Source organism: Sorex fumeus, unplaced genomic scaffold, assembly GCF_029834395.1.
Source record: "Sorex fumeus unplaced genomic scaffold, SorFum_2.1 ptg000013l, whole genome shotgun sequence".
Taxonomy (NCBI): domain Eukaryota; kingdom Metazoa; phylum Chordata; class Mammalia; order Eulipotyphla; family Soricidae; genus Sorex; species Sorex fumeus.
The window spans coordinates 11,038,330-11,063,203 of record NW_026606070.1 but is presented as its reverse complement, the minus strand read 5'-3'; the positions used below and the strand labels follow the sequence as shown (position 1 = coordinate 11,063,203).

General features: G+C 37.5%; 1 protein-coding gene across 3 annotated transcripts in view; it reads right to left on the bottom strand.

Annotated features, from left to right (window-relative positions):
- Positions 1-24,874, bottom strand: part of CNOT6L (CCR4-NOT transcription complex subunit 6 like) — a 111,051-nt gene that overhangs the window by 7,670 nt on the left and 78,507 nt on the right. For all 3 annotated transcript variants that reach the window (XM_056111132.1, XM_056111130.1, XM_056111131.1), the window contains 6 exons: positions 22,561-22,629; positions 19,264-19,421; positions 17,151-17,305; positions 13,316-13,467; positions 8,781-9,008; positions 5,715-5,917 (listed from right to left, as the gene is read on the bottom strand). In XM_056111132.1, coding sequence (XP_055967107.1) covers positions 5,715-5,917; positions 8,781-9,008; positions 13,316-13,467; positions 17,151-17,305; positions 19,264-19,421; positions 22,561-22,629 — 965 coding nt within the window. The remainder of the gene's footprint in view (positions 1-5,714; positions 5,918-8,780; positions 9,009-13,315; positions 13,468-17,150; positions 17,306-19,263; positions 19,422-22,560; positions 22,630-24,874) is intronic.

Sequence of the window (24,874 nt, the reverse complement as noted above, 5' to 3'; positions counted from 1 at the left end):
AACAATACCTTAGGGAAAAAAGGGCAGGGATATACATCAGTTACATTTCTCAGACCTAGAAGATTTGGACTGTCTCCTGTCACTGTCCTTCCATTGTTCATCAATTTGCTCGAGTGGGCCCAATAACATTGTGGGACTTCTTACTGTGTTCGGCATATCAAATACATCATGGGGAGCTTGCCGTGTGGGAGAGATATTCTCAGTAGCTTGCCAGGCTCTCCAAGAGGGGCGGAGGAATCAAACTCGGGTTGGCTATGTTGGCCGCTTGCAAGGCAAACACCCGACCCGCTGTGCTATCGCTCCAGCCCTGGACTGTCTAGTAAGTTTCAAAACTTGTGTCATTTAATTACTCTTGGTTGCACGTGAGAGAGAGTAAGGCAAATTAGTTTCTTACCTACATCAAGAGGACCTGAGTCTAAGAATGAGAAATAATTTGATATGAAAATACCTCTTTACAAATACTATTCAGAGTTGAGTTACAGCTAATATTTTAAGTGATATCACAGTGAAATGGACCATTTCAAAATTTAATGAAATTTTTTATTGGGCTAGAGCAAAAATACAGTGAGTAGGATGCTTGTCTTGCATGTGGGTGACTAGGGTTCGATCCCCAGCACCACATTTGGTTCCCTGAACCCCACCAGAAGTGATCTCTGGGCGCAGAGCCAGAAGCAAACTCTTAGCACTGCTGAGTGTGGCCCCCAAACAAAAGAATTTATTGTAAAATTTTACAAATAAATTACACCATTTACTAATTTTGACATGACCACAACCAAAATAAGAAAAACAGTTCTTTTGAAGAAGGGGTCTTATTCAAAATTACTTTACTATACAGTAAAGAACTTATTTGGGTCTAGGCATTTATATTCCAAGTACAAATAGTTAAGAAGTATATTAGTAAAAGATATCAGAGTTTCATTCTAGCTAATGCCGAGCTTCGCAATGACATTTTTGGAAGAGTTAACAAGGATGGGGGGGGGGGGGAGGGGGGAAGCTAACTTTTCAAAAAAAATTTAAAATAAAAAAGCAAAAGAAAACCACCACAATGATCAAGATGGTTTTAATTTGAACCGTAACATAATAACACAAAATATTCCCAGTTGCTTATGTTGAGTAAAACTATCTCTTATTTTATTAGACTGTCAATACGCACATTAGCTGTCAGTGCTATAGAAACCTTTGCAAACATCGGCTCCATGAAACTAGCCCAACAGTCCATGGGTGGCCATCCTGTTGGCAGAGAAACAGCCCAGCACCACATCTCCAGAAGATGATCCAACTGAATCCTCCCAGGCACACTGGTCTGGGCGGAGAACTCGGGCCTTCTTGGAACGGGGTCAGGCAGATTTCCCTTTCTGCTTGAAGGCCCGGCAGCCCCCACCACACCTGACCCCTCCGAGGTAGAACCAGCCCAGCTCCGCAACTGAACCTCATCAAACTGCCAAGCCAACCAACACATTGTTCCAGATCTATAGCTCCCGGCCCGTGCAGCTGCACAGACACCTCCAAACTTCACAGTACTGTCAGCCCCGTCTAATCACAGCAAATCCAAATGCAAAGTTGCACAGAAGCCCGTAAGCTCGCTGAGCCTGAGCGATAACACAGAAGACTCAACTAGCACAGAGCAGCACCGCGGGTCCTCAGATCATGACTTGAGTAACATCACAGCGTGCGGTAACAATGATCACAAACTGACTCTTAGTGACTAGAAGTTTTGAAAGTCCCATTTGCCTTTGTGTTATAACAAACAAAATGAAGCAAGTCTGTGCCTGCCTCCAAGGGAACAGGCTGGGATCGTGGGTGAGAAACTGGTTGGAGGGAAGGGCTCGCTGGTGGTGGAACTGGTACTGGAATGTTTGATGCCTGAAACAAATGTATTCTGAACAACTTGGTAAATCACAATAGCATAATAATTAAAAAAAAACAAAAAAAAACACCATTCCATGGGCCAGAGAGGGTAAGACACCTCCCTTGCAAGCAGCCAACCTGGCTTCCATTCTACATATCCTGGGCAATGCCGGGAGTGACCACGGAGCACAGGCGGCTGTGCCCAATGCCCAGCTTCAAAAAAAAAAAAAGTGAAACACTTCAGAAACAAAGATGTACTTAATTAGAGGCCTCACTCATCCTAGGTCCTTGACTTTCAGCCCCCAGAACGCTAAGAAATGAATTTTGCTTGTTTTTAAATTCACACCGCTTATGATACTATTCCAGAGCTTAAACTCACCATGACACCTCATCTGCCAGAGTAAATGCACACTTCAGTTCACTCCCAATCAGTTCAAGATTATGGGAGTTCTACATGTTTTAAGTTATACAAGGGCCCAAGGACTGGAGGGATAGCACAGCGGTAGGGCATTTGCCTTGCATGCGGCTGGCCTGGCCCACCCGGGTTCAATTCCTCCGCCTCTTTCGGAGACCCAGCAAGCTACCAAAGAGTATCTCGATATGCCAAACAAAGAAACAACAAGTCTCACAATGGAGACGTTACTGGGCCTGCTCGGGCAAATCAATGAACAATGGGAAGACAGTGATACAGTGCTACAAGGGCCCAAAACAAATGCCAGGTCAAGTAGACAAAATGTAATACCCCATGCAATGGTATGCAGTGGTAGGGGATGGTTTTGGATCTGTTTAATGTCTCACATGGTGTTTCTGTATTCAATGTTACCTGCCTTTTCTTACTGACTACCTTCAGTACTGGTATAGCACTAGTTACATAACATACATTGTACAAAATTAAAGAATTCATTGTTATCCTTGAATAAAAACTTAAATTCTCTTTATTCAAGTGTGCTTTGTCCTCAAATCAACTTTTCCATCCTTCCTTTCTTCCATTCCACTCTCCCATCGCATCCATCTACCCAGTCAGCAAATTTATCTCCCCATATATCTCATCCCATATTTATAACTCTATATTATCCTCTCGCACATTATCCAAACATCACACTCAACCATGCATTCTGGGGTCTTTAATTACATTTTAGCAACCGAAATTATACAGTAAAATTTTTTGTTCAGTTATTAACATCTGTAAGATCTTCTGAAGAAACAGAATTTAATAATAAGATGATTGAAGTCAACAGGTTACATAAATATTTTTATTTTGTTTTTCTAAATTTTACTTTCTAAACAAGGCAAAAATAACTTGAATAAAGGCTCAGATAAAGCCAAAATAATTAGGCCTTATTTGGTACGGAGGGGGGAAACAGTGGGTGATGCTCAAGGGTAATTCCTGGTGGTGCTCAAAATTAGACCATGGTTGGCAGAGAGCACCACCAGCATGTTAACCTGTGTATTATCTCTTTGCTCCCATTTGGTCTTTTTAACCAAATCACATACATACCAAATAATTATAACAGTTGTAGAATAGCTGAAAACGTATTTTAAGGAGCTTTATGATTCAAAATCTGACTGATTCATAAGCACCAGGAGGTCTTATCCGGGGAAATGAAGGCAGGTGGGCTGAATTTCCCTCCCGCCCCAGCAGAACCCTGGCAGTTCAAATCCTCCAGAATCCAACCACAGTCATGCTCAAGGCCACTCTCCACAGGCTCGGACGAGCCTTACCTATGAGAGCACAAAAACCCAGATATGCGGGACCCGTGCCTGAGATCTCCAAGCTGGCTCAGAACGGGACTGGCTCTCCTTCCCCCCCCCCCCCCCCCCCCCCGCTCCTTAGTTTTCCAGTAGCTTGGCAGTCACACCCACAAACTGCCCCTTGGACTATATAATCTCATCAATGCCAAAATTCAGAAACTATGAAATAAAACTCCCGGAAAAGAGCGGCACAGAATGTCCTGAACCACTTATACTCCAGCCCTCTGATGTACCAAAAGTTGCACACATTTGTTTGCGTTTAACATACATGCTTGCAATCTCTTATACAAGGGCTTAAATGCTCCAGGATGAAATTCAACAATCTTCACACACTTTCCTCTTATGATGGTGGGAAGGTGCACGGTGGTGGGATTGGTGTCTGAATATTAACTGTAATAACTATTGTGAATACTTTATAAAAATAAAATTTATGATTCAAAAACCAGTAAGATCAGCATATGAATTTCCTTTCTTCTAAGGATAAACATAGGATAAGATCACTAACGTTTAGGACTTTGAGTAACTGAATGAGGAAATGCAATCATTTAAAGGGGGTTACCTAGATCACCCAGCCCCACAGTATAGGGAGACGAAAAGAAATAGTGTGAAGGGAAAGGGGAGAAGAGATAGATCAGAAGCAACGGGGGCAGGAGTCAAGGGGAACTCAGGTATATTGGTGATGTTACAGAATGATAGAGCAGAGTCGACAACACTGAAATCATGAGACCCAAATTTGACTAATCAAAATTAAAAGATGCCTGTCAACATATAAAGCAGGCTGAGGTTAGGTCGGGGAGAGGAAATCTGGGAATACCAGCGGAAGCTGACACTAGTAGCAGGATCAATGATGGAACATTGTCAAAAACCCAGCTACGAATCCACTTCGTAACTCACAGTGCTTTCATAAAATTTTGGAAAACAAAAATTTCTTTCTTCTTCCTATTCATTTCTGGGAAAGGGGCTAACACAACACCAAGAATAGAAAAAGGATAATGGCAATGTATGAATACATTTCATAAATTTCCTTTGACTTTTAATATTAAATTCTCCCTAGATTTTCTTACTGATTTGTAACAACTGCACTTTTTTCAAGTAGTGTAACATTTTTGTGTAGATGGCTAGAATGTCAGAAAATTGGGGCTGGAGAGATAGTAGGTAGGGTCCTTTCCTTGCATGCAGTCAACCCCAGTCTCATTCCTGACACACTGTAGAATGATTTCTGAGCAAAGCCAGTAGTAAACCCTGAGCACTGCCAGGTGTGATGGAGTGAGGGGTAGAGTGAGGTTGCTATTAAAAAAACGTACTGTTAAAGCTACAGGCAGATACCGTCAATAAAAAAAAAACTCGTAGAGAGAACAAGATTAAATAGGAAGCCGTTAATCATTTAAATCATTAATCATTCTTTTTCTAAACAAACAACTGGTCTGCACTGGGACCTCTAATTTTTTTTCCTTCTTTTTCAAGTTGGAGTATTCTACTGCCTAGGAAAACATTAGTAAAATGATACAGATATAAAACAAATTTAAGAACAACACATTTTAGCACTCTCCACTAAACAAAACTGAAAATTCTATTAAGTTAAAAATCAATGCAGAGTATGAAGAAAATTTTGCCAAAACATGTAAGTTCATTCAAGACGAGTTAAAGGTTACATCCTTATTTGAATCCTTAAAGATAGGGGTGATATGGACAAGTTAAGACTAACTATATTAATAAATGTAAAATATATGTGTATATATGTATAAGTATATGTATATATATATATGTGTATACATGTATATGTATATATATGTATGGGGGGGGGGCTGGAGCGATAGCACAGCAATAGGGTGTTTGCCTTGTGCACAGCCGACTCGGCTGACACGGGTTCAATTCCTCTGCCCCTCTCGGAAAGCCCGGCAAGCTACCAAGAGTATCTCGCTCACACGGCAAAGCCTGGGAAGCTACCTGTGACATATTCAAAATGCCAAACACAGTAACAACAAGTCCCACGATGGAGACGTTACTGGGCCCGCTCGACAAACTGATGAACAATGGGAGGACAGTGTTACAGTGTGTATATGTGGCCACATATTTAAAATAATTTTTACATTGCCCCAGAGATTGTCACTCACTTTGAAATCAAAGGTGTAATTGGTATAAGGCATCAAGTTATTTTCATAGGCGCTCTTCAGTTGGAAGCCATGCGTGATTCTCCCTTCTGAGCTTCCATTCTTTCCATTGCAGCTGAAATTCATAAGACACTCATTGTACCTTAGTTCCTTGAAGTCTTTATGGTTGTCAGCTACTCCTCCATTGCTTAAATATTCCACAACACCTGGTAAAGTACAAAATAAACACTACAATTTAGCATTTAGATTTTACAGAGATGTTGTGGCCCAAATTCAATGCCAGGTGACTGGACCATATTCAAGTGGCGTATGAATACTGCTCATTTTTTGCTGTTTCAAATTTTAAAAATCAAATTATCCGGGGCTTGAGAGATAGTACAGTAGGTAGGGTGCTTGCCTTGCAAGTGGCTGGCCCCGGTTAGATCCCTGGGACCGCATATGACCCAGGAGTCTGCAGGAAGTGACTCCTGAGACAGCAGGGTCAGTAGTGAGTCCCGAAAACCACCTGGAATGGCCCCAAAACAAACAACAAAACTTAAATAATGATCTCATATAAGAATTTAATCAAACTGAAGGGTATATGCTTATCTGCAGCAAAATATCAGAATCACCCACAAATAGCCTCACTTTTCTTAATGGTTCTTCAGATTAAAGATTATTTGCAAGGAGTAAAGCTCAGCAGTAAAGCATAGGTCTTGTTTTATATGAGGCCGTGGGTTCAAGCCCAGTAGTACCAGAGAAAAAAATTATTACCAAAGCTTACAGTGTCAGTGACCGGTCTTGACTTTAAAGGCTCTTAGAAGATGCTCTCAGAGCATCATCTCTTTAGTATTTCAGGATGTTTTGCAACCAATTATGTGGGAAATATATAAATTATAGCATATGCCATCAAAAACTTTTAAAATATGCCAAACACAGTAACAACAAAGTCTCCAATGGAGACGTTACTGGGCCCGCTCGAGCCTTTTAAAATATATTTTTAAAAATATGGCCCTTCCACACTTTAATGTCAGCTTAAGGTAGGCAATGATTATTTTGAGCAAGACAGAGTTTTTTCATTTTTCATTCTAATACCATAAAGAATATTTTACATTAGGTAATGGTTTTCAATCACTCATTCAGGGACTGGTACAGGTTTTACTAGTGTAAAAAAGCTAAAAACCAGTGCAATTGCAACATACTTAAGTACATAGTACCAATATTCTGTTTTGTTCTGAGGCCACACCCTACTGTGCTCAGGGCTTACTTCTAGCTCTGAGCTCAGGGATCACTCCTGGCAGGCTCAGATGGGGTGCTGACAAGGCCAGCACCTTAACTCTCTCTGGCCTCTGAAGTATTCTTTTTTGAATGATCCTATTCAGTCTTTCAGACACATCTAATCCTAAATTGTAATGCCAATGAAAGCTCACAGGCTTAAACAAATCAGATGAGATAAGGGTAATTTGTAGTAAGTAAACTCAAGGAAAAAGAATTAAGAAAAAACTTGCCTTTTGCTGCATAGAACATAAACCCTAAATGAAAAAATTAGAAGGAGAATGCAAATACTAATAACACTGCTCAAATATGGGATATAAAGAAACTAAGAGAACAAAGTTCAAACAAAATAAATCCCCTTGGATTCTGACTAAAGAATTGAGTTAGCACAGTGGACTGTAGTAGGTAGAGAATTATACTTAGGAGGTGGCCCTGGTGTAAAAAATGCATCTGAAAAAGTATCAATCTCTCTATACTCCTAACAATATATACAGTGATATAAACCAGGAGTACCTTCCCCAAAAAATTGGGTGCATAAAAATAAGTAAAGAATTAAGAAACAGGGACATGGTAAGGTGTCACTGAGGTTTCAGGCTAAAAATTTTGTTAAAGGATTACAGTTTCTATGCAAAGGAAAAAAGATGTTTTCTAGTTTTGTGACCTTTAAAAATATTAGAACTCTTAGCATTTATTTCATATTCCCTGTAGAAACTTTTAAATATTTTGAAATTTTGAAACAACTGGAAATAAAAAAAAGTTTAAATTATGAACTGATAATAGTAAATGAAAGAACTTTTAATTTTTTATCTCTGAAACTTGGTATCTAAAACACAGAGCTAATTTTTAATAATGGTCTAAGATTATGTTAGGGAAAAAGTAGTTCAGTAGAACTTAAGCAATACTTGAGAATCCCAGGAGAATGCTGATTACTCTCCTGTACCTTTTACCAGGATTCAATTAAATTTAATGAATTTACTTAGAAGTTAGGCTGGAGCAATAGCACAGCAGGTAGGGCGTTTGCCTTGCACATGGCTGACCGAGGTTCGATTCTTCCATCCCTCTTGGAGAGCTTCGCCCTCACGGCAGAGCCTGGAAAACTACCCGTGGAGTATTCGAAACGCCAAAAACAGTAACAAGTCTCACTTCGTGTTCCTGGAGCAAGCAGACGCCATTGGGCTACACTAGCACACAACAGGGACGAATGGAGACATTACTGGTGCCCGCTCGAGCAAACCAATGAACAACAGAATGACAGTGCTACAGTGCTGCTTAAAAGTTGCCCTATTATTAGAACTAGGCAGCTACCTGTGCTGAACACTATCTGCTGTCTCTTCAGACCATCTTCCCTCCTATATCATTTCTCAGAAGATGATCTCTACTTTCCAGTTGCATTTAGTTGTAAGAATTAAGAACAGGAAGGAGGTGAGAGGCCAGACGCAGAGTGAGATAGGGTTATGGATCCCCTGGCTTCCTCTTTACTGGTTAGTCAAGGATCAATCAACTTAAGATATTGCTCTTGTGATGTGGCCCTCTCCTTCTTTCATTTTTTCCAAGTTCTGGTAACAGTTCTTTCCACTTTCAATGTAGGGGTGAGAGTCCTAGGAGTCGGAAGGCCAGCTAGCTCCTAATCTTTGGTACTGAGGTTTCCAGGTACTGAGTTATTTAAGTCTTAAGATGAATTTCTTCCCACATGCTTTGCAAAAAAGAAGCCAGGTTCTATCCTTGGCATCACATGAGTTCCCACTGGGAATGGCACCTGCATACTACTGGGTGTGCCCTATCCAGAAAAGCAATGAGAAGTGCTGTTACAATTACCTGAATCTGGCAATGAGTTAAGATCTGCACATAGCACCAGCGGGATGGAATTAGGATCTGCAGTTGGGCTGCCAGGCCTACTAGAGGCTTTCTCCAGAATGTTTTTAACCTCTGAGACAAACATCATGGTCTGGATGAGTTTCACATCAGAATACTCTGGGTCCCAATGCATGTGGGCATTAGCCACGATAAGCAGCTGTTTGTCTGCAGCATGAATAGGCTTCATACCTAAAGTTAAACATTGGAACAAGGATAAGGTTATTATAGTGAAGGGCAGAATATCTTGAAGTTGTCTCCCAAAACCCACAGCCACAGCTTTACTTTTCCCCATTGATTTTTATTTCCCCTTCTATCTACTAAAGCAGTCCTTAGAAGCTAAAATGCTCAGCTTCTGGGGCCAAAGCTATGGTATAGCAGGTAAGGCACCTGCCTTGCATGCAGTAACCCGGGTTCAATCCCCGCACCCATGTAATCGCCTGAGCACCACCAGGAGTGATGCCTGAGCACAGAGCCTGGAGGAGCAAGCCCTGAGCACTGCTGGGTAAGGCCCAAAAAACAAACGAAATTAAGTGCTTGGATTCTGGGAATACAAAAGAAAGAAATTATTCCCAAAGATAAGTGTCAGCAACAGTAGCCCATTTCTGGTTACGCGTGTGGCGCTGGAACAACATACACTTGAAAAGCATAACAGACAGTGCCGTAAATCCCAAATGCCTCAAAAAAAAAAAAAATGGTTTGAACAAATGAACAAATAAAAAACAGTAATCTATAGGCTACATTTGGCATGCCACCTGTTTTTCAATACATAATCTTGGTCTGGTGTTACATTTTTTAAAGAGTCTACCAAAAAAAAAAATGTTAAGTTTGATAGAGACCATATGTAGCACCACCACAGCCTGAAATGTTAATACTCTGGCTCTTTACAGAAAGCTACAGACTCCTGCTCTGTGTCCAAGTTAGGCATCACAGTGTGATATAATCAACACTTTATTATAGTATCTTAATTTGCTGAATTCTTGGTGTAAAGGAACACTTGATCGCTACCCTTTAAATATCATAATAACCTACTGAGGCAGGTTTCCAGGTACTGAGTTATTTAAGCCTTAAGATGAATTTCTTCCCACATCTAGTACTTTCTGTGCACATTAGTGACAGCACATCAGTAGTAAGAGGCAGTAAAAATAAGGAAGTCAATTTGCTACCTAAATTCATAATACAGACCCAAATAAAGTCATTTTTTAAACGATAAGTAGTTGTGTGCTCTCAAAATGAGAACTCTTGGTAAAGATTTAGCCCTGGTTTTTATGACTACTTAGTGTGGGTTTTGAGCCTGGCACTTATCCTCTGGATGGTTGGGTTCATTTAAACAATGAGATACTCAAACAGAAAATTTTTAGATTATCTGCACCCTCCCTGCCCTGCCCCCCAAAATGTGTCAAAATAAATAGCAGATAGGGATAGTAAAATACATTAAAAACTGTTAGAATTAAACTTAGTTAACACGTACTGACAAAGATGTAAGGCAAAAAACTAATATGCATGACGGTGATTAAAACCACACATATATTCTATATGTTGGTAATGTGTAAAGAAAATAAGAGCTACTCTGAGGGTACCAAGGAGACAAGGAGACTCGTTTACTTTGTATTGCTGGAATAGTAGTACAGACACAAAACTGATCTTGCTACTGAAATTTCCATAGAAATACCTCTTAAATATTTTACTAAAATTATAAACTGTGTAAAACAAACAGAAAACAACCAATTTTTCTAAGTCTACTAGTTTGGTGAGACTTCCTTCTAAAACTGTATCTTCAATGTTGAGTAAACAAGTAACTAAAGCACTTACTATATGTGACAGAAATAACAATAATTTTAAAATCAATTAGATAAGATAAAAACTTAGGCAAAATTATCTAAGCTGTCCGCTTCCGAGAAGCATCATCTTCAGTTATAAATTTTACTGTATTAAATATTGAAAGCCTGCCCCCAAGAATTGATGTATAGAACTGAGTTTACAATGGTGGAGACCAGGAAAGGGGAAGGAGATGGGAACAGGTAGAGACGGGAACATGCTGGTGGAGGGTGTGGTACTGGAACACTGTATTTATGCAACCATTAACAGAGTTGCAAAGTAATAAAAAGTCTCCCCAAGCACAAAAGTCCTGGCACAGATGAATTCACCAGTGAATCCTTCCAAATCTTTAATGAGGACTTACTCCCAATCCTCTTTTAAGCTTTTCCACGAAACTGAAGTATCAGAAACACTTCTGAACAGTTTCTATGAAGCAAATATCACCCTAATACCAAAAGCAGACAGAGATACCACAAAGAAAGAGAATTACAGGCTGATATCCCTGATGAATACAGATACAAAGATCCTCAACAAATTATCAGCCAATAGAATCCAACGTCTCATCCAAAAAAATCATATCCCATGACCAAGTATGATTCATCCCAGGAGGCAAGGATAGTTTAACATTCGCAAGTCAATCAACATAATTCATCATATCAATAAAAGAAATAAAAACCATATGATCATATCAATAGAAGCAGAGAAAGCATTTGACAAGACCCAGCACCCATTTATGATGAAAACACTCAGCAAAATGGGCATCGAAGAAAATTTCCTCAATATAGTCAAAGCCATCTACAAGTGCAAGGGAAGTATCATTCTCAATGGGGAAAAACTAAACACCTTCCCTCTAAGATAGGGAACAAGACAAGGTTGCCTGCTTTCACCACCCCTATTCAATATAGTACTGGAAGTCCTGGCCATAGCAGTTAGGCAAGAAAAAGATATCAAGGGTACACAGATAGGAAAGGAAGGGGTCAAGCTATCACTATTTGCAGATGATATGATACTATACTTAGAAATCCCTAAGGACTCTACAGAAAAGCTCCTAGAAAGAATAGGTCGGTATAGTAAAGTGGCAGGTTACAAAATCAACACCCAAAAGTCCATGGCAAATACAAATAACGAAAGAGAAGAAAGAGACGTTACAAAAAACAATCCTGTTCACAATAGTACCTCAGAAAATCAAGTACCTCGGAATCAGCTTAACCAAAGAGGTGAAGAACCTATACAAGGAAAATTACAAAACACTACTTCAAGAAATAAGAGAGGACACTAGGAAATGGAAACACATCCCACTGCCAGGAGTAATTCCTGAGTGCATGAGCCAGGAGTAACCCCTGTGCATTGCTGGGTGTGACCAATAAATAAATGAATAAATAAATAAGTAAAATATTAAGTCTTCTAAGATTAAAATAAAAATGTCAGAATATGATAGTGTATACTATATAATTTATAATCATTTTTCTCCAAATCAAAAGTAAAATTCAAAAAATGTAATTCTGTTTTCAGATTACCTAGAAAGTGTCAAATTTTGTTAAGAATGAGACTGGGTGGGGGGCGGGGCGACAGTACAGTGGGTAAAGTGTTTGTTTTGCATGTGGCCGACCTGGGTTTGATCCCTGGCAACCCATATTGTTCCCCGAGCACTGTCAGGAGTGATTCCTGATTGCAAAGCCAGGAGTAACCCCTGAGCCTCACTGGGAGTGCCCCAAAAAAAGGCAAAAAAAAAAGAATGAGACTGGGAAAGGACATACAGAAAAATAAAAATAGAATGGCTAATTTTTTTAAAAAAGGAAATTGAAAATCTCATTTTAGTCTTTGGTGATGGGTAAACTGCAGAATAGTGAGAAAAGGAGACTGACAAGATTTGCATGATTTGAATTCGAGGTTTTCAAAATTATCTAGTCTACTGTCTGCCTCCTTTTCAAGGAAAAACATAACAAAACTGACAAACCGCTTAGCATCCCACTTGGAAATCTTTTAAAACAACAGGAAGCATTGCCCTCTCCCCCAATTGCACCAGCTATTATTCACTCCCTAAAGAGCCAGTGGCATTGCACAATTTTGGAAACATTAGTTTGAATAACACAAATGTATACTCAAGGCAAAAACTTTTCTTTTATAACAAAGTACAGGGAAAAAGTCCAAGTAAACAAGGAAATGCTCAAAGACAAGAAGTGAAAGGGAGGAAATCGCAAGGAAGGTCTGAATATGCAAAGCACATTAAGTTTCTGACTTTGAAGAAGCTATAAATAATCTAAAATGTAAAAGTATCATCAGGTAGATAAAAGATACTGCTTTTTCCCTGACAATGACTGAGATATAACAAAGAAGCTAGAGAAAATGTGCCAAGTACTTAACCTTAAAGACAAAAAGATTTCACAATCAAGAAGCTAAAAATACAGTTAAAAAGAGAACCAAGTCATCATAATTTCCAAATTCAGCTCAACAAAAACATTTCCTATTTAAAATAACCTTTGAAACAGCATATTAAGGACTTTCCTTTTTATAGATTACCTAGTAATAACCCAAGAAACTTATGCTTTGTACAATTAGTGCTATTTCCTGCTATCTCCCCTTAACTTTTCTCCAAAGCCAGTAACTATGCAATAAATAAGTGCAAGTATTTGCACTTGAGACAGTGTTTATTTTTAGAAAGAGTACTTAAATTGACTCACCTGCTCCAAATAGTTCTTTGTGGACCTCTAATACCACAGCAACACCAATATTATCTTTTGTCATTACTCTGTTTAGCATAGCTTCGGATCCATCTGAATTAGCCATTGCCACTTGGTTAAATTCCACTGTATGTTTCTGCACTAATGTAAATCTAAAAGACACAAAGAATATTACAATCTTAGGGACTCAGGACTATCATGCTAAAATGTGCCAAGGAAAAGGAGAAGAAAAAAAAGACACCACCATTCACTGTCTCTCTGGTCATATTCTAGGTGCAAGTTGCTATTTGATAAATAGTTCTGGCCAATGAGACTTAAGTAAGACTGACTACTGTAAAAACTCTCTTGGAAGCACCATCTAGAAAACAAAGATGAAATAAATCTCTCTATACCATTTCACAGCACTGCTCATGTGAAAAGAAGCCATAAAGACTAAAAACTATTGCAAAGGAGGGGGAAGAAACTGAACCAGTTCAGGACAGCCATTTCAGAACTTCCTGTGAAGAAAAAAATTGCCCTTTAACTACTGATGGGATTTTCTGATACTAAAAGGTGAATGCAACCCAAACTGAGTCATAAACTTAATGAAAAAGAACCGAAAAAAACCTACCTACCTACCTACCTACCCTGTTTGCATTTTATTCTTACTACTTATGGAGACTTAAAAAAAAAAAAAAAAGAAGAGAAAAGAAAGAAAAGGAAGAAAAGAAAGAAAGAAAGAAAGAAAGAAAGAAAGAAAGAAAGAAAGAAAAAGACTCTCATCTAATTGTTGCCAATTTTTCCATCTGGTTTCTACTAGAAATCTAGAATTGGTCGTAGATAAGTGTTCAGAGGAACAAATTTTATAAAATAAATAACGGCTCTCCCTGCCATATAGTTTGAGTACTAGTAGTATTTTCTTTCCATAGTGTCAAATTAAGTATTTCAGCGGTGTAAGAAGTGAAGAACTAAGTCTTGTCTAATCTTTAACAGCAAACTGTAATCTCTTTAAATCTAATTTTATTAATTTTTGAAATACGTATAATTGTCCAAAACCTATTGAATATTTACTGCTGCTTTTCACGAGGTGTTAGTGAAGACATTTCCCCCTCCTTTGAACAGGCCCCCAACTCACACTTCTCCTAGCTTTTGAAACAGAAGCATGCACATGCATTACAGAATTACTAAGACCTTCTACATATACCTAAGTTGAGTGTATTAAATGAAACAGTATTCCTCTCTCTGCTCTAATTCTGAATGTCTCAAATGTATTGAAAGGAATGAAGGGTTGGGTAATGTGTCTATTTCTAATCCATAATGATTAAGGAGAGTAGTTTCCATTCTCTATTCCAAAGAATTGACCTTTAAGCTAAAACATAAAGAATGCAGAAGTATTAAGGCAAAAAATGGAATTAAAGAACATTTCAGAGACAGAAAAGTGAAAGGCCCCCAAAGCCAAGAACTTTGCAGGTTTATGGCTTGGGAAAAAAATGTAATGGTATTAAATGGTTTTGAAGATGAGTTCTAAACAAGGATATAATTTATTTGATTTAGAGCTTTTTATTTTAAATAAATCCAGCCGCTTTTTGGAAAATGAATTTCCACAAAGTGGAAAACCAATCAGAAAGTTTTTGAGGCTTGAGGTAGCTTAGACTAAGAAAAAGAAGCGGAAAAAGTCACATTCAAAATATGTTTTGTAGGGGCCAGAGATAGTGCAGCAGGTATGGAACTTGCCTTGCATGAAGCTGACCTCAGTTCAACCCCTGGCACCCATTCTGATTCCCCCAATCTCCGCCAAGAGTCATTTCTGAGTGCAGTCAGAAATAAATCCCCCAAACTGCCAGGCATAACCCAAAACCCAAAAAATAAAAATGTTCTCTAGGTAAAACTGACTACCCTCAAAACAAAATTTCATAAACATCTTCAGTACTCCAAAAAAATACTGAAACAAAACAAACAAACAAACAAAAAAAAAACAAACAAAAAAAAGTACTAAAAAATTAATGAATAAATATACTATCTGATCTGACTGGATCAACAGCACAGCAGGTAGGGTGTTTGCCTTGCACATGGCCGACCTGGATTCAATTCCTCCGTCCTTCTCTGCAGAACTCTTTTTGTTAATATGGCTTTCAACACTCCTGCAGACAGCTACAATCTGTTATGTTTATTTTATACTATAATTACATTAAAAATACAGTAAGAAATTAATCAGCCATATTCCATACATGCTACTCTAACAATAATAATTTTATTTCTTACTTTCCTCCCCCAGACAGCCAAATACACTACTCTAGTCCCTCTGAAACAAGTGATATTTTCACATATGAAGGTCTTTATCCACTCTATTGGATGTTTCTTTGTAGTAAGACATGCTGCTTCATAGTTACTATCTACTCATTAATTCAAGCTGCAAACCTTGGTAAATTTGTCAATTTACTTCCTTATTTCAAGTTATTATATTATTGTGCCTTAAACTTGTCTCCTTATTTCAAATTACTTTATTGTTTCTACTCTGTAGTTAATATTCAGATAAGCATTATGTCTAAGTTGTTTTCATTTCAGTTTAAGAATTCTTCTGTATTTTGGTGGACCTTTGTAAAAAATTCATTTCAGAGAAGGTCAAATGGATACATGAGCTTTATAATGAAGACTGATATGCAAAAAATGTAAATAAGAAAATCCCTGAAAGTAGACTATGGACTGAACATGTTTGCCACTCAAAGCCTCTTTTGCAGACCACAACACCCAAAAGGAGAGAGAGAACACAAGGGATCGCCCTGCCACAGAGGCAGGGTGGGATGGGAGGGATGGGGGTGGGAGGGATATTATCCATGGTGGTGGAAAATGGGCACTGGTGGAGGGATGGGTATTTGATCATTGTATAATCGAAACCCAAGCACAAAAAAATGTAAATCTACAACTGTACCTCATGGTGTTTAAAAAAAAATTATATTAAAAAAAAAAGAAATGATCTACAATGCAAAAATACAAATGCTCAAGCTGTTAAAAAAAAAAAAAAAGAAAATCCTACCTTTCTTACATAGCCGGGAAAATACTAAGTTCATTATGTCAAATATGTAAGAACAAGACTAAAATAAAGCCAATGCATCTAATTAACACAGAAAAATACTACAATTGAAGAGGAATATATAAAGAGAAAAAAATTTTAAAAAAATAATAAAACCACTTCAAGGACACTTAATTGAACCTACCCATTTAATTCTCCTTTAATTCTTACTTCTGAAGTAGGCAGTCTGAACATGCATTCTATGTTATATTAGACCTCTATAAAATCCATTTATTTTCTGAATATGAGAATTTAATATTTTTATTCTTTAAGCACACTCTTATTATGATCTGATAGTACTTAAATCAACTAACAGCCCTGAAAAAAATACTGATATTTTCTGTATGTTTGATAATGAATGTTTTTCAACCTTGTACTCCTTTATCTACACATACCTATTGTCTATCTTATCTATATTACATCCTTCCTTACATGTTGACTTCTTACTCGAGTTCTGAGTAGGGAACTATGTGTTGTCTATCTTTATGCTATCAAGAGAACAGCACCTGTTACAAAAATAACACTTAGTAAACATGTTGTAAGTAAATGAATACGTTCATAAAAGGAAAATGAAAGATAAAAATACTGTTAAGTCTCAAATAGGTCATCAAAAATTATCAGAAATTCAGAGCACCTATTTCTAATATCAAATGGTATGACTTATTTTTAAAAATAGAACATTGTATCCATAAAAATAAATTTAGAAATACCGTAATACCACATTCACAATTTTTAACATGTGTGATAATTAAAGAAATTTACACTGTGACGATTTCCTTAACTCACTTTTCTGTTTTGAAGAATATTGCACAACCATCCACATGCTTTCTCTCCTGCTCAGACATGATTTTGGCACGTGACTTTGGAGAAAAAAATCCATCATATCCACGCTCCTTCAATGCTGGCAGAAAGAGAGTGAAGTATTGCTCTGTTTCCACTTCCTGAGATGAAAGAAAAGTTATCAACAACATGATGGAGGAATACTCTGGTTAAGAAATAAAAATGAAAGCATTTTGAAAAAGCAGTTATGAAAAATATGCAAGTCAAAATAATTCACATAACAAATATTATCTAGCTATCTTACCTTACTGCCATTGTCAAATGACAGCTTTTTAAACCTGAAAAAACCAGAAATGTAACATGATTTTCTACTCACACAGCTAGCTGGGTCCCAGGTCTCTTAACTCCCAATTTAGAGTTATTTCATTATACTGCATTTTCTCAAGAATAACAAAGTGTTCACTACCTTACAGATTAAGTATGTCGGTAAAAGTGAATTTCAAATATAAGAATTAAAAAGTCATTTGTTGTTCTCAATTAGTGAAAAGTACTAAGTGGGAATCTTAAGATCAACAAAAAAATTGTATGTTCAGGAACTTCTAGGTACCTGAGAACCAATCAAACAAGCTTTTAATTTAGTAATTAGCAGATTATTTCATTCTTTGACCCATAACGTATTTTAATATTTAAAAATGAAATAATTCAATGTGAAGATGATTTATTTATACTAATGGTCTTAATATCATTTTGTGACAGTAAAAAGACATTAGTCTAAATGTCCAAAAGTATGGAAAGATGCTAAAGCAATTAATATCTAGCCTGTCCAAAAGTAGGAAAAATTAGAAAGCAATTACTATATGTTCAGATAATTGATTTTAAAGATTATTAGTAATATAGAAAGAGTGAGGATGTTAGTACTACAAATATTAAATCAAGCAATTAAGTAACTACAATAAACCTTATTTTGTTTTTTCTCCTCCTCCCGATTGTCAGTTCTTAGTGTTTAGAAGAAAACCTAATTTTAAAAAATTTTTATTTCCTCAGAAAGTCATAAAATTACCAAGTTACTCCAGCACAAAAGAAAAAAAAAGATTTTACTATAAAAAAATAACTTTAAAAGTACGATTTTCTTCTAGGGCTATGATGAGAAAATAGTAAAAATTTATAATACTTAGGATTTTTTACCACAGCATTAATTTGGTTGTTGCTGTTGTGTTTTGTTTTGTTTTTGGGTAGGGGGAAGAAGGGGACACTCAGCGGTGCTAGGGGATCACTGCTGGCAGCACAGTGCCAGCGTTCAAACTGGGGTTAGCGAGGTGGCGGGCAGTGAGCTTTTGCCCCTGTACTGTCTCATCTCACAATCATGTAATATGGTTTAAAGTTAAAAGTTACCCCAAACCTTGATTATTCATTAGCTGAGTAGTGAAAAGAAGCAAAATAAACAAAACTGTATTTCAATAGAAAAGTGCTTCTCCAATTAGATTCATTGTTTTTTTAAATGCATCAAAGTAGTTTAAATTTCAGAGGTAATTTTTAAAAGAAGGCAAAAATCTGATTTTTCCACGTTCAAAACATTTACTATTGAGGAACAACAGGTTTTCAAGAAGGATTTCTCAGGGACTGGAGAGAGAGTGCAGCAGGTGAAGCACTTGCCTTGCACAGACCCAAACCAGGTTTGATCCCTGGCACTGCATATGACAGTGCCCCTGAGCAAGGAGATACTTGTGCACAGCCAGGTGTGGCCCCAGACAAAAACCCCTAATAAAAAATAGATCTCATTATTGTAAATTAAATGTGTATTTCTCAAAGATATAATCCGCAGTTTTCTCTTTTAGCAGCGTCAGATGACTTTCCCTTGACATGAACTGTTCATCTGAATAATGGGCGAAATTCATTTTTACTTAAAAATGTAAATGAGTACCTAAGTGGATAGCTATACTTAGCAAAATAGCTTCACTGTGAAAATGCTTTACGTGCATATTAAAACTATCCTTTTTAAGAGAATAGAAAACAATTCCTTTTGAGTTTTGCTTGAAGGCAGAATCTCTCCAGAGGTCAAATCTTCTGTTATTTTTAGTTCACTTTCAAGTCAAAGGCAATTTAATTTCTATAGTGTTACCTGAAGACTAATGATATCTGCGTCACAGTTAACAATTTCTTCCATAATTCCCTTTTTCCTGTATTCCCAGTTTAATGCCCAGGATGGGCAATAGCCATATAGCTGCCGGGTGGCGTATTTATCACATAACACATTGTAACACATAACCGTGAATGATGCTAAGAAGTGGGAGGAAAAAAAACAACAGACAGAGGGAGAAAATTAGGCAAATTTTTCCAAGCAAATACATTCCAAATATCACTACGAAATGCTTCAGCAAGAGATTCTGTTAAACTTTATCTATTAAAATTGCACGGTGGTCCCCTCATATTGAAGGTCTTATTTTTTACTAGGATTAGACTAAGGTTTTTTGAGAATTAAGTTAAAAAATGATTAAAATTTTAAATCAGACCTTTTTTTTGTATTTAATTTCCTGGAAAAAAGGTTTCTCTGCACAAAGAGAAAAATATTTTTTTATTTATTTTCATTGAAATCATCTGTTTCAGTTCATTTTTAATTAACCAATAACCCAGACTCCTTTGGGTCATGTACTATCGCACTGCTTTAAGCATAAAGAACATGAACCAACAAATTCATAAAAGATTCCTTTCTATCAAGTCACACGTTCACTTCTGAAATTAAATTTTCATTTGTAAATGCCCTTGAATCATGAACCTACTCGGAGTGAAAAGCAGCTGGTATATTTGCTGCGGAAAAGTGTACTCTAAGGACCAGCAGCATCAGTTAGGAACTAAGAAATGAAGACTCTCTGGCCCCAAAGAGAATGTGCAATTTAACCAAAATATCCCACTGATTTCACATGTTGGTTTGACAAAGCCAGGGCTTGTCAAACAATGTTATGGTCTATACTGGTTGCCCATTACATCAATCTGCATAGCTACCTAGGGCCCTCCTACAAAGTCAGTATATTTGGTATATTCATATTTTTTCAAAGCACCTCAGGTGATTATAATGAGCATGCATGATTGAGAATCATCCAAATAAAACAAAACAAAACAAAAAGCAAATAATCTAATACTTGATTGAACTTGATTCAGATTCAGATGATGGAAAAGTTATTAAGAGAAACTTATTTCAGCTAGCTCAGGAATATAAATGCTGGCTATTTTGAATACTGGACCTTTTTCCCACAGTACTGGAATTAAATCTAACAGCTTTTCATTACAGTTTTGTGGTTATGAGAAATCATACACATTTCCCTATGCATCAGAAGGTACTTTTAATCTCTTCCTATAGCACTAAGATTCTCTCAGGGAAATCCCATATATTCCAAGAAAAATATACAATGATTTTTCAATAAGGAAACCCTAACTACATATTACTAAAGAAAACCTGTTCCCATTTTTCCTTTCCTTAATGGAAATACAGGTATAAAATATTAGGAAACTGTATTCTTCAAGGTTCTATTCACTCATGTTCAAAAAATAAATTATTTTAAAAATCTAAAAAGTAGATTTTTTTTTTTTTTTGCTTTTTTGGGTCACACCCGGAGATGCTCAGGGGTTACACCTGGCTTTTCACTCAGGAAACACTCCTGGCAGTGCTCGGGGGACTATATGGGATGCTGGATATTGAACCCAGGTCAGCTGCGTGCAAGACAAACACCCTATCCGCTGTGCTATCCCCCGAAAGTAGATTTTTTTACTATCAGAACAATTAATCATATATACAGAAGTTAAATATACATTAAATCGTTCTGACCTACGATATTCCTTTTCTTAGGTATCCTTTTGTTTAGACTATCAGCACATCTCAATAATACAAATCCTATTCATGATCACACTGACCCTCTTAGAACATGCTGATACCGCAGGTCAAGAGTACAGTGATTTTAAAATTACTGCTTCTTGAAGATACAGAAGTTTATTGTGTATGATATTTCTCATTGATAACAAGTTACTCTTCCCACAATGTCCAGTACCAAAGCAAAGAACAATTTTCCTAAATCCTCTCACATCATTTTCTTTAAAAAAAAAAAAAAAAAAAAGGTCAGGAAGTCATAGGGATAGCTCTTTAGCTCAAATGGGAAGAGAACACACTTTGTACGCATGGAACCCTGAGCTCCATCAAGGTCGAGCACAGTATGGTGGACTGTGGTAGAGATCGGAGGGTCGAGGTATCCCTGATGGTGCCTGTTAGAGCCACCAGGTATGACCCTCCACATCACTGTGCCCCAGCACCTCTCAGCCTCCACTGCTGAGCCAGCATCACCGGGAGCAGCCTCTGGTCCTCAAGTACCACAGGGGAATCCCCTTCCATACAAAACGAAAGACAACAGCTTTGGACTGCTTTTAAAAACCTAAAGCTGTTGCTTTACCCTTTAAAAATTAAGATGTTTTACTGCTGATTGATTTCAATTTTCTTGCGCAGTATGGGGGAGGAGGGGGAAGAGGTAGAAGACAATAAAATATATGTTTGTTGTTTTTAAAATAAGTAGAAATGAAAATTACTGTCCCAAATTTAAAAGGCATTTGAAGACTCACCAATTCATAACAATTTATGTTAAGTAGAATTCCCAATAATAAAACATCTAGTAAACAGTAAGAAGCCCTAGAAATGATATAAAGTTATTTCTAATTTTATTAGACTACTGCCTGATACAGATAGAAAAGTTTATATTTACATTATTATAGTTTTGGACTTACTAAATTACATCCTGAAAAATGCTCAAATACTCGCCCTATAACATTTCTAAGCTCCCAACCTGATACAGTTTGCATCCAATATGGAAACTGTAAACTTAAAGACTAAATTATTCTTTAACAAGTGTTACCAATTTACCTTCTCAAGAAAGATAAATTACATAAGTGGCTTAAAATTTAAGAAGAAGATTCCTTATTCTTAGTCTGTAACTATATCTCACAGTGATTTTTAATTAAAATTTTAAAAAAAGAAAATTTCTTTTTTTTTGTTTTTTTTTCCATTTTATTTTATTTTATTTTTTTTTACAGTTGTAAATTTACAATTTTTTGTGCTTTAGTTTCAATTATACAATGATCAGATACCCATCCCTCCACCAGTGCCCATTTTCCACCACCATGGATAATATCCCTCCCACTCCCATCCCCCCATCCCCCCTGTCTCTGTGGCAGGGCAATCCCCTGTGTTCTCTCTCTCCAAAAAAAGAAAATTTCTTATTCTTAATGTGGGTTAATGTTGTTTTTTAAGTCTATGTGTTAGTAATCTTTTAACTTTACTACCTTTGGGAGGTAAAATTAAGGTCTTTATCACAAAGCCCAACTGGCGTATCAAGTATTTCTGAAAAAAGTCAAGAAGAAAATAAGAAAAACTACTTACCTGATGGCAGAATTTGGTCTCGTTCTTTTAATGTAATCCATGGCCTCGGAGGAAGCTGCTCTGGATGAACTGAAAAAAATTTTGAACATAAGTTCGTGTGTTTCTTTAACATTTTTATTTATTTATTTTATAACATCAAATTTATCTTTAGTTCACAAACTTTGAGCTTTCCCTTTAGTTTATTTTAAAAAAAATCTAAACCTAAAATATAAATGTAATAAAGACTTAGAAGTTGAAGGAATTTTAAAGATTTATACAGAAAATATACACCAATATCTTAAAAGAACATTTAAAAACTCACTTATGGCAGTTCCACTTAGAATATTTGTGAAAAAGTAAAGGTAAAAAGGTAAAGGCCCTCCCGTTGATCGTCGATTTGCTCGAGCGGGCCCAGTAACGTCTCCATTGGAGACTTTGTTGTTACTGTGTCTGGCATATCGAATACTCTCGGTAGCTTGCCGGGCTCTCCGAGAGGGGCGGAGGAATCGAACTTGGGTCGGCCATGTTGGCTGCTTGTAAGGCAGACGCCCTACCCGCTGTGCTATCGCTCCGGCCCTAGTGAAGATGTATTTTAAAACCTTAAAGAGGCTCTTACATCTTAGTTATACATATAAACTGTGTTGACATGCTTGAAAAGCAACGCATGTGCTTGGCTTTGCATACTAAGCGTAAATTCAACAAGTGGATGAATTAAAATATTCAATTATCTTTAAATAACTGAAACAAACATATAGTAAAATTTGATTTTTTAATTTTGGAGGTCTATACCCTCTGGTGGAGCACAGGGACTACTCCAAGGAAGATGCAAGGGAGTCCATGCAGTGATAAGAGTCTGAACCCAGGGCTCCCATGTGCAAAGCTATCAGCCCTTTCAGCTCTATCTCCAACTTACTCAATTCTTTAAATGGATCATTCACTTCCTAGTTTTTATCTTTCCTTTATAAATTCAAAGCAGTACAAGCTGGCTCTGGGTGCCCAGTGTATGCACACCCAGAGCCTCAGACTCAACTAAACCACGAAAGCACAGTTAGCCAGCACCAGTGCACAGATCTGTAAAATCTGACACAGGTAACCCGCATCAAATAATCTACCACACAGAGAACATTGGCTCTGGGCTCTAATGGGTGCACGCCCTGAGCCACAGACATAATGAACATCTCAGCAGACCAATCGGAGTCTATGAGGCCTGGGAATAGCATCACTATTACTGTCCTCCCGTTGTTCATGGATTTGCTCAAGTGGGCCCAGTAACGTCTCCATTGTGAGACTTGTTATTGTGTTTGGCACATCAAATACGTCATGAGTAGCTTGCCAGGCTTTGCCGTGCGGGCAAGATACTCTCGGTAGCTTGCCATGACCTCCAAGATGGGGAGAGGAATCGAACCCGGCTCAGCTGGGCCGGCTGCGTGCAAGGCAAACGCCCTATTGCTGTGCTATCGCTCCAGCCCGGGACCAGCGTAAGAAACCCAAAATGAATAATAATAATTAATTATGTTGGATAGCTTCGACAGGGAAAGCAGAGAGCACCTGACAGCTGGTCCACCCAGAGAGTAATGCAGGATCACAAGCAGTGAACTAGAGACACTCACTCCCAGTTTGCAAGTGGCACCAATAGGGAAGCGGAACAAAACCCCACTGTGCTTAGTGAGCAAAGACTCAAGCAGTACAAACCAGATAATCTCTCAGGTAGGGGCTCTAAATTAGATTCTTTGGAGATGCTTAATGAACTCAGAGAAATAACGGAATGAAGAGCCAAAACACACAAGAGGATATGAAAGTAGAAATAAGAAAACTACAAGCAGAAATGACAGAACTGAAAAATTTGGTAGGTGAAATGAAAAACTAACTGGAAGCTCTCAGCATCAGAAGACAAAATCAGTGAGCTCCAAGATGAGATGCAGGAAATCTTCATACAACAGCAGAATATGGAAGGTCTCAAAATACATTAACAGTACACACAAGAACTTGGGGATAAATTCAAGACGAGTAACATGAATCATCAAAATCCCAGAGACACGGGAAGAATTAGATTCCAGAGTTGAAGAGTACATGCACCCCTGCATGCACCCAGATTCAGGAGGCCTGAAGGGTACCAGCTACAAGAGATCCATATAAAAATGCTCCAAGGCGCATCCTAATCAGAATAACAAAAACCACAAACTCAGAATACTGAAAGCAACAAGTTCAATGAAGAAAATCACATACAAAGAAGTGTCCTTAAGAGTTTACCACAGATTTATCAAATGAACCTGCAGGCCCAAAGACAAAGGCTGGATATAGTTTAAAAACAAGTATGACAACAAAAACCTTACCA